The following is a 16,676-nucleotide window of genomic DNA, read 5'->3' on the forward strand; positions in this document are numbered from 1 at the left end:
GGCTAAGAATAGATGTGCTGGTGCTGTGAGGACATTTGCAGACATGCTCCCCTCATGTGCTCACGCATACAGGGAGGAGGGTGGGTAAGGCTCTGATGCCCCCCCGCCCATTCCAGCCATCTCCAGGCCCATCGGATGCTTTACCTGGCCTTATCCATCCCTCCAAAACATGCTGGGTCCCACATGCCACCTGAAGCCTCCCCCCGACCCTTCGGCTCGGGTCTGCACTCCCCCAATACCTACTCACCTCTGCTAGACCATAGTTCTTAACACAGGACTCCAGCCCATGACTTTTATATTGTGACAGGCCCGGAGAAGCTCTAGTCCAAACCCCCATGGAGCATCCAAGACCTTGCCTGGCTCTGAGGGAGCAGGCAGGTCACACCATACTACTCCAGCGACCAGACTAAGCTGTAGGACCCGGGGGCCCTTGATATGAGTATGGGGGGTCAGCACAGGCCTCACCTGTGGGATGTTGACAAGCAGACTGGTGTTGGGGACGTTGGCGACGCGGATGAGGCCCTGCTGGATGATCCTCTGTCCCTGAATTTGCACACTGGGCACAGACGCCCGGGGGGCCAAGAGGAGTGGCGGCGGCCCCGTGCTGGAATGTTGTCTGATGTTGTGGATTTGCTGTGGGGTGGGATAGGGGACAAAATGATGAGAGAGACAGAGCGCCTGGGTGGCTCAGTTGGTTAAGTGTCCAACTCTTGATTTCGGCTCAGGTGATGATCTCAGAGTTGTGAGACTGAGCCCCATGTCGGGCTTTACACTGGGCATGGAGCCTGCCTAGGATTCTCTCTCTCCCTCTCCATCTGCCCCCCACCCCCCACTGCACTCTTTCTCAAAAACAAAAACAAAACAAAACCAAAAAACAACAAAAAGACACCACCTTTTCAAAGACTGAAAAACATCCCACTGTATGGATAACCCCTCCCACCCTCTAAAAAAGATTAATAAAAAATTTAAATAAAAAAATAAAAAGATGATGAGAGGAAGAATGGAGGAGGGGAAGGGTTGGGCCCCATAATGCCCAACCTGATGACTAAAAAGGGCTGTTCTTGTAAGGTGGCTGATTGGAATAGCCTGGACACATTCTTACACCCCACAAGCATACCCTGCTCACCTGAGCCCCCCTGACGAGTGGGGGCATGACGACCTGTGAGCTCGCCTGTGGCCCCAGCTTCGAGGACACCTGCTGCCCGCCGCGAACCAGGGGTGGTGGGATGACACTGCCAGGCATTCTTGTTGAAGAGGTCTGTCAATAGCACCAAACCCCAGATTTTATATGTTTTTTTTTTTTTTTAAACAGGTTTGCTGTTTTGTGAAAGTACACACTTGTTTAAGGTAGGGAGGACACTAAAATGCCTATTTATTCTAAGCACAAAAGAACAAGGAACATGGATTACAACAACAGCCATGCAGACTGGGCTCACTTAGGAGTGAACTGCACCAACAAGGTAGCACATTTTCACCCTCACAACCCCCACCATAGCAGAAGTCCAGCTAACCTGGGCTGGGTATCACTTTCTTGCTGGTCTGAGCTGGGGGCACAGGCCTGTTTGAGGGAAGGTGGGCCCCTGTTCAGACCTTAGTCTTGTGTCTGGGAGTGGGAGCTCTGCCCATCTCACCCTGTGGGCAGGAGATCCTCTTGGGTCCCACAAACTTGGGAGTGTCGAAACAAAAGAAACTTGGTCTGCTTAAATCTTGGTTCTCTCTCCGATTTTGCTAGGAGCAGTCATAAGAGGAGCCCTCTCAGCACTGGCATGGTTTGTTCATGATGTCAACAGTGGCCTAAGTTTGGGCCTCACTCCAATCTAATCACAGGAACTGGATCAGGACTGCTCAGGAGCCTAACACAGTGGGAACACTGACCTGAAGGGATGGCTTGCCAGAAGGAATGTTCTGGGTGCCCCGCACGAGCGGGGGAGGGGTGGTCACAGCACTCCCAGCAGAGCCTGCAGGCTGTAAGAGAGCAGGACATGCAAGAGATGAGCAGGTTGTCAGCCCCACTCCCCTTACACACAATCCAGACAGAGGAAGATTAGTTCTCTTCTTCTTCCAAAGGCACCAGGCTCTAGGTTCTGCTTCCAGCCTGCTCAAGTCTGTAGTAGGCATTGACACACTTGAAATGGGCAGAGAAGAGACTTTCCAACACCCCGCACCCCTGGGGATAACTGACATCACATTGTGGTTCAAGAGCAGGTTTTGCCTTCCAGGGGATGTGAAGGGCTGGTAGTGGTGGCTGAGGCAAAGCACCCCAGGCCTGAATAGCTTAATCCCAACCTCGGTGAGAAAACACTGAGTCCAAGCACTTCTTAAACTAACATATTCCACTAGATTAGGGACAGACTTGGTTCACTACACTGAGTCTTAAATAATTGGAAAGGAAACAAGTAATAGGCAGGCTCTGTCTACTTACTGTGTTCAAGTGGGAGCTGAAGCAAAGCCCTAAGTGAGACCAATGAGTATTCTCCTGTCCTGTTCCCTTAAGAGAAACTGTGTTCTATATACTCTGTCAGCTCAATATTGCCCATGATACATTTACTTTCTGCTTTACTGAGATAGTGGTTCAAGTAAAAGGAAGGGTAGCTTAAAAAAACCCAACAAAACAAACCTGACATTGGCCTAGGTGGTGACCTGCATTCAGAAGCAGCAAAAAGAGCCTCGGACATCAGGGGAGATAGCAGGAGGAGGCCCAGGACAGAGACTCTGGGGCCTGGGCCGCACTGTGGCATGCCCCTGCAGCATTAGGGAATCTGTCCACCAAACTATGGTAGCCCCAGATGGCCAGTATGGCCCACCCACAGGGTAGGAGGCCTCTCTATAAATGGGTCTGGGAAAGAGCTCTTAAGAACCCAGAACTTCCAGCAGTTTCTAAGACATCTGTTCTCTGTTTTCTTGATGCTTCTCATCTATAAGGAGTTTTACATACTCAGATCGAGAATATTCTAAACCAAAACACACTGTAATATCCTCTTACTGTGACTTCCTTTTCCCAAAATCTATAATTCAAATTTCCATTTCAGACCTTGACCCTTACTCCTGTTCCTGGCACTGAGGTGGGCCAAGGTAATGAGTGTGGATTTCCATTCCCTGTTTTAATTGGCTCCTGCTGACTCTTGAGGAGAGAATGGACACACACACACACCTTCTGGGTGGTAGTTTCCTTTTGTATTTGACTCTGCCGCAACTTTTTTAGTAAAACAAGTTTTGCTTCTTCTAATCTTAACTCTTCTTTCAGTTGCTTAATCATCCTTTCTCGTTCTTCAGGACTGCTTTTCTGCAAGGGCAAGAAAACAAGAGTCGAAGGGGAGAGCCACAGCCAGGGAGCACAGGCCCCACCATCACCAACACCATTTGGGGATATTGTCAGGCAGGGTCACCCCCCAACATGGGGACAAGGCTCACCATGAGGGCCTCGGTACTGGTCTCCTTCAAAGCCTCCTTCGTCAGCCCGTTCACCCTTGGGCTTGCAGGCTGCTCATTGTCAGAGAGCACAATCACATCAGGAGAGGGGGCTCTCCTCTCAGACTTCATGTCACTGTGGAGCAGGGAAAACAGGTTGTTACCAGACTGCCTGGACGCTCTGCCAGACACCATTCCCCAGAGCCCGGCACCCACGCACCACAGATGCCCAGATTTAGACACAATCACAGCAAGGAGGTGGAGAGCACGGCTGCCCCACTCACTCTCCCCAGCCTCTCTCCTTGGGCTTCCTCCCTACCACACACCCAAACTGACTTCTCTCACTGTACTCACCACGAGGCACCCAAACCGACAGCTAGCCCCAAGCCAGGTCTATTCTTGGTGCCCACTTCTCTGCACCCAGGGCTGAGGACACCTGTATTCAAGGGTGATATGGCCATTTTGGAAAACACCACAGCTCTCTTCTCTACCATGTGGTTCAGTGGCCGATAAAAATGCTCAGCCTGAGGGGTGCCTGGGTGGCTCAGTCAGGTAAGTGCCAACTCTTGATTTCAGCTCAGGTCGTGATCTCAGGGTGATGAGATCGAACCCTGTGTAGGGCTCCGTGCTCAGTGCAGAGTCTGCTGGAGATTCTCTCCCTCTGCCCCTCTCCCTGTTCGTGCAGGCACGCACGTGCGTGCGTGCTCTCTCTCAAAATAAACAATCTTAAAACAACAACAAAACCCCCAGGATCCTGGGGCTGAGGCAGGGTCTTTCTTGGCCTGTTGTCAGGGCTCCTGTGTGTTAGTGTGACAGTGTGATGCTGAGCTTCTACTGTGTCGCTGACCCCACACACAAGGTCCCAGAGACACTGCTTTGCCCAACCAAGCACCTGTTTGCTGAGGGCCCAATGTAAACTTTCCCTCAAGATCTGGCCTCCACTTGTGTTGAAGGGTTAGAATGGATCCTTTTCATCAGTACGAAAACCAGCAGAGGACCAAACAAACCCACTAGGTGGCACTGTGACCCAGTGAACAAACTCGATAAAGTTAATCAGGAGAAATAGGTCTGGTTGTCCCACTCCTCCTGCTAGACCCCAGCACAGCAAGGACAGAGTTATAGATGGAGAACTAGTTTTAAGATCCCACTGAACTGCCTTTTCCAGTCCTGGAATGAGCTCTGTCTTTAGGGAAGGATGGGCAGAGAGGACCAAATGCTGAGGGTTCATGTTTGCCCCTGGACTCTTCCCCGCAACCAGGGCTTTTCCATCCCTCCTAAAGAAGCACATAGTGGTTACACTTCAATACTCCTAAACGTGATTTGATTGAACCAGTGCAGCTACTGGCCGAACTCTCAGGAGAGATCAGGTGAGAGGACCAAAAGGTGCCATTTCAATGTATACAGTCTCCTCACTGGGGTGATTAACCCACATTCTCAAGTCCAGAAACTGGTTGGCTGTTTATAAAGTAACCCAGGACGTGACATTCAGGCCTCACCAAACCAAAGACCAATGCAATTTGGGAACCACCACTCATTCTGTATGTCTCCCTGCTGACTGCCCACTCTGCACAAGATCAACTTTCAAGGTGACCTCAGGGCTCCAATTCCATCCAGGTTCTCTGGATGCAGACACAGATATTGAGGGGCAGTGCAAGGCCCCAGCACGGGAGCTGTAGCCACTGGTCCCAGCCCAGGTGGGCTCCCAGGTGGCTGCATGCAGATAGAGCAGCAGCCCAGGCAGAACCAAGTCTAGAATTGCAGACTGCAGGCACTTCCTGAGCAAGAGTGCACTGAGACACTGGTAATCACTTTTTATGATCTTACTGAGGGCATGTACTTTTTCTTAAGGTTGAGAGGTCTAACAAAACTCAAATTTGCCTGAGGGAAGAGGGCAGGCTGAGGGACCGAGACCATCTGGAGGCTGAAGCTTCCTGAGATGGCCACTCTGACCACAGGACTCCCAGGTCTCATCTTGGCCTGAGAGTAATCAATAACTCAACCAAGAGATGACATCACCCCCACCCCCATCAATGATCACTCAGCATCCCAGCAGCCAGCAGGGAGTGAACTTCCTGTATGCTAATCAGCCACCAAAAAGTCACGTGACAAAGGCATTTCCCTCCTTGGTCATGTGACCCTTTAACTGTGCCTTCCAACATGAAAACCATGGCAACAGCCAGTTCTAACCGGTTTGTGACACGCAGCCTTCATTTTGAGAAGTGAGGTAGGGTTCAGGTGCTGTCAGAAAATGGAGGCACCCAGCTCACCCTGGGCTGCCCAGCTGCAGGCACTTCCTATGTGGCACCAGTCCACGAGGAACTGTTGGTGTATTACAGGGGCCAGGGCCACCAGTCCCTCTAGCTGACAACATGGAAAACTTTCCTACGCTCAATTTTTAAAGTAAAGGTGCTTCAAAGGTCTTCTCAGTACTTTCTCAGAGAGTTCTTCCAATTCAGGAGAAAGAACACCCCTTTTGACACAGGCTAAAAATTACTATGGGCATTCTTTAAAAAAAAAAAATTGTTCTAAATTATAAAAGCATTTAGGCAGAAGAACAAAAGCAGAGGAAATCTAGCCCAACATGCCGGGCGGGGGTGGGGGTGGGGGGGGGGTGGGGGAGAGCATTGTGGCCAGGTACACTGCTTTCCTGCTTACAGTCCATGGGGGGCATGAGGGCACCAAGTTTATTTGGAAGCTACATGCTTTCAGAGCAATCCAATAAGCCCATCCTGCCCATCTTGGGAACTCTTTTTTTTTTTTTTTTTTTAAAGATTTTATTTATTCAACAGAGATAGAGACAGCCAGTGAGAGAGGGAACACAAGCAGGGGGAGTGGGAGAGGAAGAAGCAGGCTCATAGCAGAGGAGCCTGATGTGGGGCTCGATCCCACAACGCCAGGATCACGCCCTGAGCCGAAGGCAGACGCTTAACCGCTGTGCCACCCAGGCGCCCCCCATCTTGGGAACTCTTATGTAAAATATTATGATCAAAAGAGATTTTTATGTGACCTATGAACACCCCTGGAAGCAGACTATGCTATTATCAACAAAAATGGTCTCATCACCTCCTCCCCTGTATGCCAGCCCTGGCTAACCAAATACAAAAGTTTTTTTACCTGCTTGGAACTTCCATCAAGTTTCCTAGAGGGAAGGGAGGGATTATATAATCTTAACTCAATGACAGATCCCATGTCCACAGCACCAGGCTACCATCCCAACCACTCACCAATCAGCATTCTGTGCAAAGTTAAAATTTAGTGTCCTCCCAGCCCATTCCAGGGGAATCGGTCTCATCAAGAAAACAGAAATCGTCCTTGGCAGCTCTGACCTTTGCTGTTCTCTGAAAGGGCTTGCCTGATGTATAGGAAAGGGACACTTCATCCACATTTGTTCATTCACTCACTCACTTGTATTTGCTGAAAACCCACTAAGAAAGCAGGTGCTGTGCTAAGCAACAGGGATAAATCCCTGGATAAAAGGCAGTTCTGTTCTCAGGATCCATCAGGAGGGACAGACCCCCAAACCAGGAGGGGAGGGGCAAGTAAGGGCATATCCACAGGTGGGAATGGACCACCACTTCCCTTGGCTCACTGAACAGCGGGAAAACTTCACTGGAGCGCAAAGAAATGCAGCATCTTGCTACCCCAAAGACCTGCTCCATCAAAGACTGTATTTCACAAGATCCCCAAGATTCTTTTCCTAAGATTTTATTTATTTATTTGACAGAGAGAGAACACAAGCAGTGCGGGCAGGGGCAGAGGGAGAGGGAGAAGCAGACTCTCCCCTGAACAGGGAGCCTAATGTGGGGCCTGATCCAGGATCCCAAAATCATGACCCGAGCCGAAGGCAGATGCTCAACTGACCCAGCCACCCAGGTGCCCTGATCCCCAAGATTCTTGCACATGCTAGGGAAGCCAAAGAGGACTGGAGGCCCAAAGAGGCCTCAGGACAACAAATTCCACCTCAGGGGCCAGCCTGAGGAGACAGGTATGGCCAGCCACAACTATTCCCTGCCAGAGCCCTCTCTCTTCCCCTTATCTTTTGGGCCTGGCTGGATGGGAAGAGACAAGTAACTACTTACTAGCAGTGATTAAGGGTGGGATGGGGACCACTGCTAGACCTAGCACCAGCCTCACCCACTTCACCTTGGTTCCACCAAACGCTACCTTAGTGTGTTCCTCCATTGGAGCCCATTCACACCCCCCAGGCCAAATGGATCAACTGGTTTTTTTCAGCTCCCAGCCCCTGTACCCCAGGCTCCTACCCACAGATACATCCTGCCTGGGTTCCTCCTGCCTTCACTATGGGTCCCTCCATGGAATGTTCCCCCACCACTCCCGAGGCCCCCATGTGAGCCCCAACTCACACTTCAAGACACAACTTTAAAACCATGTGCCCTCAGAAAGGTCCTTGCCTGGCCCAGTCCTCCAACGCGCCGGCCCTGGGAGCATGACCAGCACTCCCCTAGTGCACTCATGGAGAACACCCCCCACAGCATGCATGCCTGAGGAAGCCTTCTTAGCTATGCCCAGTACTATCCATCATGGGGGTGGGGAGCTCAGGGCAGAATTCTGGGGTTCCACGAAGGGCAGCATAGGCCTGAGCAGAGGCTTCCCTGCCAGCAACCAGCTTATTCACCCTCACTCCAGCAAACTAGTCCAAATAAAGTATCTTTACCTTTCTACTGGGTCAACTCACTACCCCACAGCCTTGCAGGGTGACACTGTCATTACCTGTTTGTCAGGCAGGTTCCCCCACCTAAGCTGGGGCTGGAGGCCAACCTGGAGGCACAGGAGCCAGGGCCCCACAGTCCCACTCAGAGCCTGTCTCCATGAGGCCCAGGCACCACAGCTTCCAATAAGGGCCAGGATATTCCCAGGGTGACCCAATAAGCAATGGATGAGAGGGGTCTAGCCCTGATGAGACACCACACCTCCAGGAAAGGGGGTGATGCCCCCCACCTCTCCAGAGCCAGAGGGGCAGGAATCTTCCCCTAGTGCCACACTGGCTGGGAGTGGGGGACAGGCCACAGGGCCTACTCCAAGGCCTGTGGCTATCCTCATGAAAGCTCACATAAGTAGGCACTATGAACCAGGCCTGCACACTAGGGGCCTCCCCCAAAAAGCCGTCTGAATTTCACTTGGGTCTGCCTCTTGTAAGTGAAGAGCCCACGAAAGGACATTTCCCTCTCTGTGCCTCCTACACCAGGACAGGAATTCCTGCCCTGCTGCCCCTCAGGATTGCTGGTGAGTGCAACCTCAGTGCTGAGGAGGCTTGGACACCCTAGGAGATCATCAGGGAGGTTCAGGCCCCAATCTTTCCTAAAACAGTAAATAGCTGCTTGCCATAAATGCAAACTTGGCACAGAGCAGACAACCGGCCATTGTGGGTTAATACTCGAATATTCTCAAACCCAGGGAGGGCAGGAATGTTATCTGTTTTATGACCTGCTCTGTCCGAGCAGCTAAAGCAGGACCTGGCACGGTGCGTGCTCAGGCAACATGGCTGGTGGATGTGCCCACCTCTTCCTCAGCACCTGGTTCCAAGTTGGGTTCTGTGAGTTCATGAGGAATCCAGTGATGCCTGTATGAGGAATCCAGTGATGCCTGTAGAGACTGACTGATGACCTTATACATGTGGTCAGCTTTTTCCACATGTACAGATGCCACATTGTTAAAGGATGTGCAAATTCACTTAAAAGGATTTTTGAAGGGGCACCTGGGTGGCTCAGTCAGTTAGGCGTCCAACTCTTGATTTCACCTCAGGTCATGATTTCAGAGTCATGAGACCGAGCCCCACGTTGGGCTCCGCGCTGAGTGCGGAGCCTGCTTAAAATTCTCTCCCCTTCTGCACACCCCCCCCCCCCCCCCCCNCCCGCTTGCTCGGGCACTCCCTCTCTCTCTTAAAAAAGGGATTTCTACATTCTGTGTCATCATGTCTGTCTTTTCAAGCAATAGGTCCTGGAAGCACAACTCCTAACCTGTGAGTCAGGACTTTGGTGGATATTAAGAAGGAGCCTTAATACAGTCAACAAAATCATGTATAGACCACCACGCTACACCCTGATGAGACCGTCCATACCTCTCCACGTTCACACATCCATTCAGTCCTGTCCCCAGAACCTGGGCTGGTTTTGTGGCTCACTCTGTGAACTACAGGAATGCAGAGGAAGCAATGCTACAAGCTTTTGAGGCTAGGTCACAGAAGCCTTGCCGTTTCCGCTTGGGCCCTAAGAATGCATGCTCTGGTGGGGTCTCACACTGTGCTGAGGATGTCAGTTAGTTGTATGGAAAGAGGGTCAAAGACACAAAGAGATGGGCCTAGTCATCCTATGAGTGATAAAGCCACTAGGGACATCCAGCCTGGTTGAAAAAGGACTGCAAGGTAAGAGCCCAAGAAGCAGCACCCAGCTAGGACCATCCGACCGGCAGACAGGACAGACAATGCTACACCAACACATCGGCACTTTAAACCACTAAGCCAACAGGGCTGACAGCCCAGCTCTGCCCCAGGGAACTAGCCCACACCACTGTTACTCCATATCCTTTCTCAGACTGTTCCCAGCAAGGAGACCCACTCTAGATATTACCTGGGACAAAGCAGGGAGAAAGAATGTGGGAAAGAAACAGTTTACCCAAGCAACCACCCNNCCTCAAATCCCCCCAAAAGGACCAGCAGTTCTCTGTGCATGACGGATGGCCACAGCAAATGCAGACTTGAGAGGATATAGAAGCACAGCTCCAGAAAGGCCTGAGACCAGAGCTGCTCAAAAAAGAAAGGAAGTGAACAGAGGGTCCCACAGGAAAGGAGGGGGCCATCTGTGGGTCTGGAAGCCACCACAGCCTCAAGCATTACACCGAGTGGTGTGAATCAAAGCCAGAAAGCAATTCTGCATGCTTAATCTAATGAGCATCCCCATTCCAGAAACACTTCTAGAAAAGTCCTACAAGAGAGAAAGATGGTTACCACAACTTCCCAGGTTAGTCCTACCACCTGGGAACATTTCACTGACCCCTACACATACCTCTGGGATCTTTCATGGCCATCTGGACATGGGAGCTGCTCACTAGGACTCCTCATCACCGCCCCCTTTCCCAAGGGGAGCTGTTCACTAAGAGACACTTGGTGTGATTAGAAAGGGAGCTCTGCTGCACACAGACACAGGCTGTGCCCCAAAGCTGAAGACTTGCCTGCCCTAGGGGACGGTAGGCACCGACGGATGCCTGGTCCCCTCCCCAGACCCCCAGGGCCCTGGAGCCCACCTGCTTCCTGCCTGCCCCAGCCCCTCTTCAACTCCCTGGACTCCCTTCTTGGCATCCATTACCACTTCTCCCAGCCCTGTAACTTGACACTCTGTTGGCTGGGATATCAAGAGAAAAGCGCAGAGCCTGCTTTGTAGGGGCTGGGAAGTCAGAACACATTTTGCTTCTTGGCCACAGAGGCCATGGAGGTGAGCAGCTGGGGATGAGATTTTTGAAACCCAGCCATCATTCTTCCTGGAGACTTCAGGTCCAGCTATCACTCTCGGAATCCATTATGGCGCACCCTGCCACAGCTACTGCTGAACATCTCAGAAGAAAGAGAAGGAGCTCCTGTAGCCAGGCTCTGGCCCTGAGAGCCCATCCCCCCTTCCAGGGCCCCCAGCACAGAGGAGGGCAGTCACAAGACACATGGCCAGAGCAGAGGAGAGAGTGCTGTGCTGTCAGCAAGGCCAGGAAGCATTCAGCCTGTCCTGCTGGGGCTCCTTCGAGGAACACAGGAGCCCCCGGAAGTCACAGCCTGGCCAGGGAGGCCCAGAGGACTTCACTCCAACTGAACAACAGAGGCCAGTTTCAGGAGCGTGCAGAGTTACCAAGGGCTGTAGAGACAAGGCAAGGATGGGTGAAACAGAGCACTCCCTGGGCCAGAGAAACCAGCTGTGACCCCACATAAAGGCCCCAACACCAAATGGTAATGGGGCAGCCTTCAGGGCCAGCATCCACCCAAGGAGGTCACAGAAGCATAACCCTGCCAGCAGCCAACACGTCCAGCTAGGATCTGGTAACACCAGAAAGGCTAAATCCAATTCAGTATGCTCTGCTCAGAAATCTGGGAAGGGGCACTTGTTACAAATGACCAGTCATAGAACTTAAAGGCTGACCTACCACGGGTTTGGAAAAATCACCCAAGACATTTACGGACCCTTTACAAGGGCCATCTCTGTGACAACCACCAAGATGCACACTTCTGTATAATCCTCTCAACTGCCTGATCGTCACTCCACTCTACAGGTGAGGAAACAGTCAGAAAGGCATGACTTAAGGTCACACACCTATGGCCTGCAGATAACCTGGGCTCACACTAGGCCCAGGCTTCTGTGGACCCTTGGTAATCCCGCCCAACTCTGGGACACCGAGGGCTGCCATGTGTACCCTGCACTGGACTGGGACCCAGGCCCCCACCATGAGTCAGATCAGCTGGGTGCCCATGGCCTACAGAGGGCTCAATGGCACCCCAGAAAAAGCAACAGTCAGAGGGTGGAAGAGAATGCATTCCACATGACTGTCAACTCTGATACCTCTAACTCAGGTTATCAAATACCATTTTTGGACTAGATTAAAGAGGAAAATACTTTTATTTATTCTTAGGATCCTGGACAGCCAGCAGCATCCTCATGCCGAGTCCCTGAGGTGAGAAAGAGATGACAGTGTGAAAACATGGATGTAGTCCTTGGACTTGACTGGGAAACAACTCTCGCTACACATGGACTGCCACCTGCCCAAGAAAGCTGGGTGGGGTTTCAGTACTCTGGAATCCAGACTCCTAAAGGGTCCGGGGCCTGGGAGAGTAAAAGAAAAAGGAGCATGGGACCCCGAATGCCACAGCATCAATGCTAGTGTACCTCCATCTGGTCACCACACCCACATGCCAGACCAACCTTCCTCCAGGGAGGAACACAACGAGAACCCAGGAGCACTCTGCAGCATGAAGGGACTCCCTACATCACGTGAACCCAAACACACTTCCTGGGATGCCAGCTCCCTCACCAACTCACAGCAAGAGAAAGTCACCTGTGTGCAGATGAAAACTACACACCGGAAACAAACATTGCTCTCCAGCTTGCAGCAACTACAAACTTCTGTGATAAATGGAAAGTGCTTGCTTTGCCTGGAAATTTACTTCCCCCTTCCCAAAATCTGTTTTTTTTTTTTTTTTTTAAGATTTTATTTATTTATTTGACAGAGAGAGACACAGCCAGCGAGAGAGGGAACACGAGCAGGGAGAGTGGGAGAGGAAGAAGCAGGCTCCCAGTGTAGGAGCTTAATGTGGGGATCAATCCCAGGACCCCGGGATCACGCCCTGAGCGGAAGGCATACGCTTAACAACTGAGCCACCCAGGTGCCCCTAAAAATCTGTATTTTAAATTGCTTGATCCTCCCCCACCTTCGCCTGGCAAATCCCAACTTGCCCTCCCAGCATAGCTCCGGTGTCCCTCACCTCCACCAGACCTGCTCCAGCTGCTCTGAGTGCAGCAGGACCATGGGAAGCTAGTCGTACCTTTGCAGCTGTGAGGGCTCCACCCAGTCACCAAACCTCAATGAACTTCAGTTCCTTCATCTGCAGAATGGGATTCCACTGACCTCCAGGGGATGTTGTAAAATGTAAAAGGCATTAAACGTGCACCCAGTTCACAAATGACAGCCCCAGCTCTTTCCCCCATTCTCACTGAACATGATGTGCACAATCAGAACAGCCCCATCACCTTTGCAGCTGTAATTTAGCTCAGAATTGACTCATCTGGCCACCTGCCCTATAGTCGGAGGTCCCTGGGGACAAGGTCTCATGCTGAAGGCTTCCCTTCCTTCTATTGTCTGACTCCAGCAGGCCATTAACCACTGCTGCCTGAGATGTAAGCACACAGCCCTGATGGACGTCCTTGTCTATGCCCACTCTAGACAGCCTATTCCCAGCCCACCTAAGCTCCTCTGCATTGCCCTGGGCTCTGCCAGGTCGTTGTTATAACGCTGAGATAACTGCCTTTTTCACCAAGTTAGGACAGTAGTGCCAAACTGCCAGTACTCAACGACACCATGATATAGGCAAAGCCCTGGATGAAGTACATGCTATTGACTTTATTAAACTTCAACCCTTGAGCACATGTCTTTTTAATATTCTCTGACAAGATAAAACACTTCTCCTGCATACCAAAGCAGGACAGCCACCCAGAAGCAAAGCATGTGTGTGAGCATTCACAAGGCTTGAAGGAAGGGTACTTTACATCTGTGGTCCTCCTCAAACCCATCACCCCAGGCCAACCATGAAAAAAACTCCAGACAAATCACAACTAACGATTTCCCAGAACACACCTGACCAGTTCTCCTTAAAAGTGCTGAGGTCATCAAAAACAAAAGAAAGTCTGAGAAACTGTCTCAGGCCAGAGGTGTCTAAGGAGATATGATGATTAAATCCAGGACAGAATAAATATTTTCAAATTTCTAACACAGCAAATGGAGAAGATATTTTTCACATAACCAAGACGGAAAGGGGGTTATACCAATGCTTTCAGCAAAGGGCTTCCCATGGCAAGTGCTAGTCTGAGCAAAGGCTCCTCAATGGAGCCCTCCTGACATGCCATGGCCCACATGGCTGTCTCTTGCTGCCCAAGTTGTGTTTTGAAAAGTGAGGCATACTAAAAATTTCAAAGGACTCACCCCACAGATACCCCATAATTTTCCTATAAAATCTATTCAATTATAAGCCAACAAAATTCGGTAACCCTGTTCTTGTGGCCTTAAAAGCGGCAACTGGACAGGCTCTGCACTTACCCAATTCACAGAGAATATGGCACTGCCCAGGGCACCCTAGACACCCTGAATCTGCAGATGGGGAGGCCAAGCATAGGCTTCCCTTGAAAGTCAGCTGGGTGCCCCAGGCTCCCAATGCCAAGACACTATCCTGTCCATCTCACACCCCATACCTCCATTCTCCAGGCAAAGGCATCTCTCCCTCCTCCCAACATGTCCACTTCCATCCTCACGTTCAGGTGTCCCACAAGCTTCTGGGCTCCACCCAGGCCCAGAGCACCAACTCTTTCCTCTCCGAAGGGCACCCCCTGGCCTGCCCTTCCCACCCGCTCCAGAGGGAGTGCCATGGCCCTGCTCCAACCACCACTGTGGACCTTCTCAGACCCTCTCACCAAACTCAATGGCTCCAGGGACCTGCAGCCCCTGAGCATCCCAATTTCTGGGGTGTGAGCTCACACTGCCCATGGACACTGTAAGTTGCCTCAAAGGAAGGTAATGCTGTGTGCCTGGACTGGCTGTTTTCTTTAGAGTGTGGTTGTGTTAAAGTTGTTTCTGAAAGCTATCAAGGCCCTGCACTGAGGAACTGCATGTCACCAGGTCTCAGTCCTACTAAGACTGGAACAAAGCTTTTCAAAGTGGTTATTTACATCACAGCTATTTTTAAGATTTAAGCTCTAAAAATAAGCAGTCTTACGGCCTGGGACCCAGGGAAGGGGATTAGAAACGTCTGGTATGTCTCCCATCTCCACCCATCAGACACTCCCCACCTCCTCTCCCACACCCTCAGGCAGGCCCCTCTCACTGACATCTAGGCTGCTTGGACCATAAGGAACTCAGCAACTGTGAAGGCAACTGACCCTGATGTCACCACCTGCCTCCCATAGGGCTCTGTGGCCATTCACCTGCCCTCTTCTCCCTCATTCTTGAACATCCGTAAGTCCCAAGGCTTCTTCCTATCATCGCTGTGACAAACCTTACTAGACCACGCTGGGAGTTTCTGAGGCTTAAGAACGACCAGCCCCACTTCAGAGGAGACAATGAGCTTCACCAGGGTGGAGTAAACGGTCCCAGGCCACATGGGGATGTGAGTGGAATCAGGTGGCTGGACACCCATTTTCTTTTTCCACTACCTGCTACTCCCCTCCGATTCACATGCTCATCCCTCCAACAGAAGAAAAAAAAAAAAAACACCTTGGAAATCTCTTGCCATGAGGCCAGTTCTCCTTTTTCTCCAGGGCACTCTCTGCTGAGAAAATTCTTCTCAAGGTCTATCTCCTGCTCGTCCCACCTGGAGTCACACAGCTCCCCACCCCCCACCATCATCCCACTGTTTCACCATGGCCACGAGGGACATGATGGGATCCCTCAGGCCAGTGTGCTTGCCATCCCCCACCTTCCAGGTTTGCTACGGTTCTGGTACAGACTGTTTTCAATACAGCAGAGAAATGGCTGCAAGATATAAAGCAAAGCATATGAAAGCAGTTTTGGCTGGCATAGCGGAAGGCTGGTCAGAGCCCTCACGTACTTTGCAGGTAAAACATTTAAATGACCTGCTACAGCAGCCAAGACACCAGTTACAGGATGAGGAGTCTGTTATCACGTGACAAAGTACTAACAGGAAGATGTACTGAAGAGGTATCAGAAACTTCAACTGCAGATTTAAACCAAATAATTTCAAAATAAGAAAATGATCTGCTTAATCTATAAATCTGCCTAATTCACACATGTGTGAAGAGTTCATGACTGCTAAAGGATGAGTGTTTACAGGTCCTTACCTCACTGACTGTACATAGTGACCTTCTGGCTCCTGTCAGAGCCACCACATCCCCCAAGAAAGCAGGCACTACCCAGTGAGAAAGAGAAAGACAGCCCCTTTATGACCAGAGGAAGGTGTTATCAAGGCAATGGGCAGGTGGCTTCTCACCTGTCATCAGGCTGGCTTACACTAGGGCCCCGTGTGAGCTGGGTCTCTCTGGGAGTTAGAAAGAGGACACCCAGAGTCTGTCTCTCTGATAGCCCAGCATTACCTAATGATTTTTAGAAGTACAGGTGAACCCCTCAAATTTCAATTTCTACCTTGGGATAAGATATGGTTCCGAATAAAGGCAGGTGGACAGAGAGAATTGGGATGAGGAGCCTATAGGGAAGGGATAAGGCAGAGAATGACACAAGAGAGGCACATCTAAGGCAGGGAAGAAAGCACGGAACCAGGAACAGATTTCCAGAGGAACATATCTCTTGGTTCCCATGCGCTAAACACGCTAAGAAAAGCAAACAGGCCACGGAGATTTCTAGTTGGAGCTGATGGAACTGCTCCCTGAGACTGCCCAGCCTCTCCTGGAAATCACCCAGCCGGAAAGACAGAGAATTAGCAAGTGAAAGCAGCAGCCAGGCCACAACAGGTGCTGGGGAGGGGCTGGGCTCCAGAGAGCCTTCCACAAGAGTACAGGAGCCCCCCCCCCCCCCCCCCCCCCCCACGTTGCCCC

The 16,676-nt window shown here is 51.1% G+C and overlaps 1 protein-coding gene across 7 annotated transcripts in view; it reads right to left on the minus strand.

Moving 5' to 3' along the window:
- Window positions 1–16,676, minus strand: part of GATAD2A (GATA zinc finger domain containing 2A) — a 97,793-nt gene that overhangs the window by 9,597 nt on the left and 71,520 nt on the right. For all 7 annotated transcript variants that reach the window (XM_040628956.1, XM_040628952.1, XM_040628954.1 and 4 more), the window contains 5 exons: window positions 3,412–3,544; window positions 3,152–3,283; window positions 1,876–1,965; window positions 1,127–1,258; window positions 466–633 (listed from right to left, as the gene is read on the minus strand). In XM_040628956.1, coding sequence (XP_040484890.1) covers window positions 466–633; window positions 1,127–1,258; window positions 1,876–1,965; window positions 3,152–3,283; window positions 3,412–3,544 — 655 coding nt within the window. The remainder of the gene's footprint in view (window positions 1–465; window positions 634–1,126; window positions 1,259–1,875; window positions 1,966–3,151; window positions 3,284–3,411; window positions 3,545–16,676) is intronic.

Source organism: Ursus maritimus, unplaced genomic scaffold (assembly GCF_017311325.1).
Source record: "Ursus maritimus isolate PB19 unplaced genomic scaffold, ASM1731132v1 scaffold_14, whole genome shotgun sequence".
Classification (NCBI taxonomy): Eukaryota; Metazoa; Chordata; class Mammalia; order Carnivora; family Ursidae; genus Ursus; species Ursus maritimus.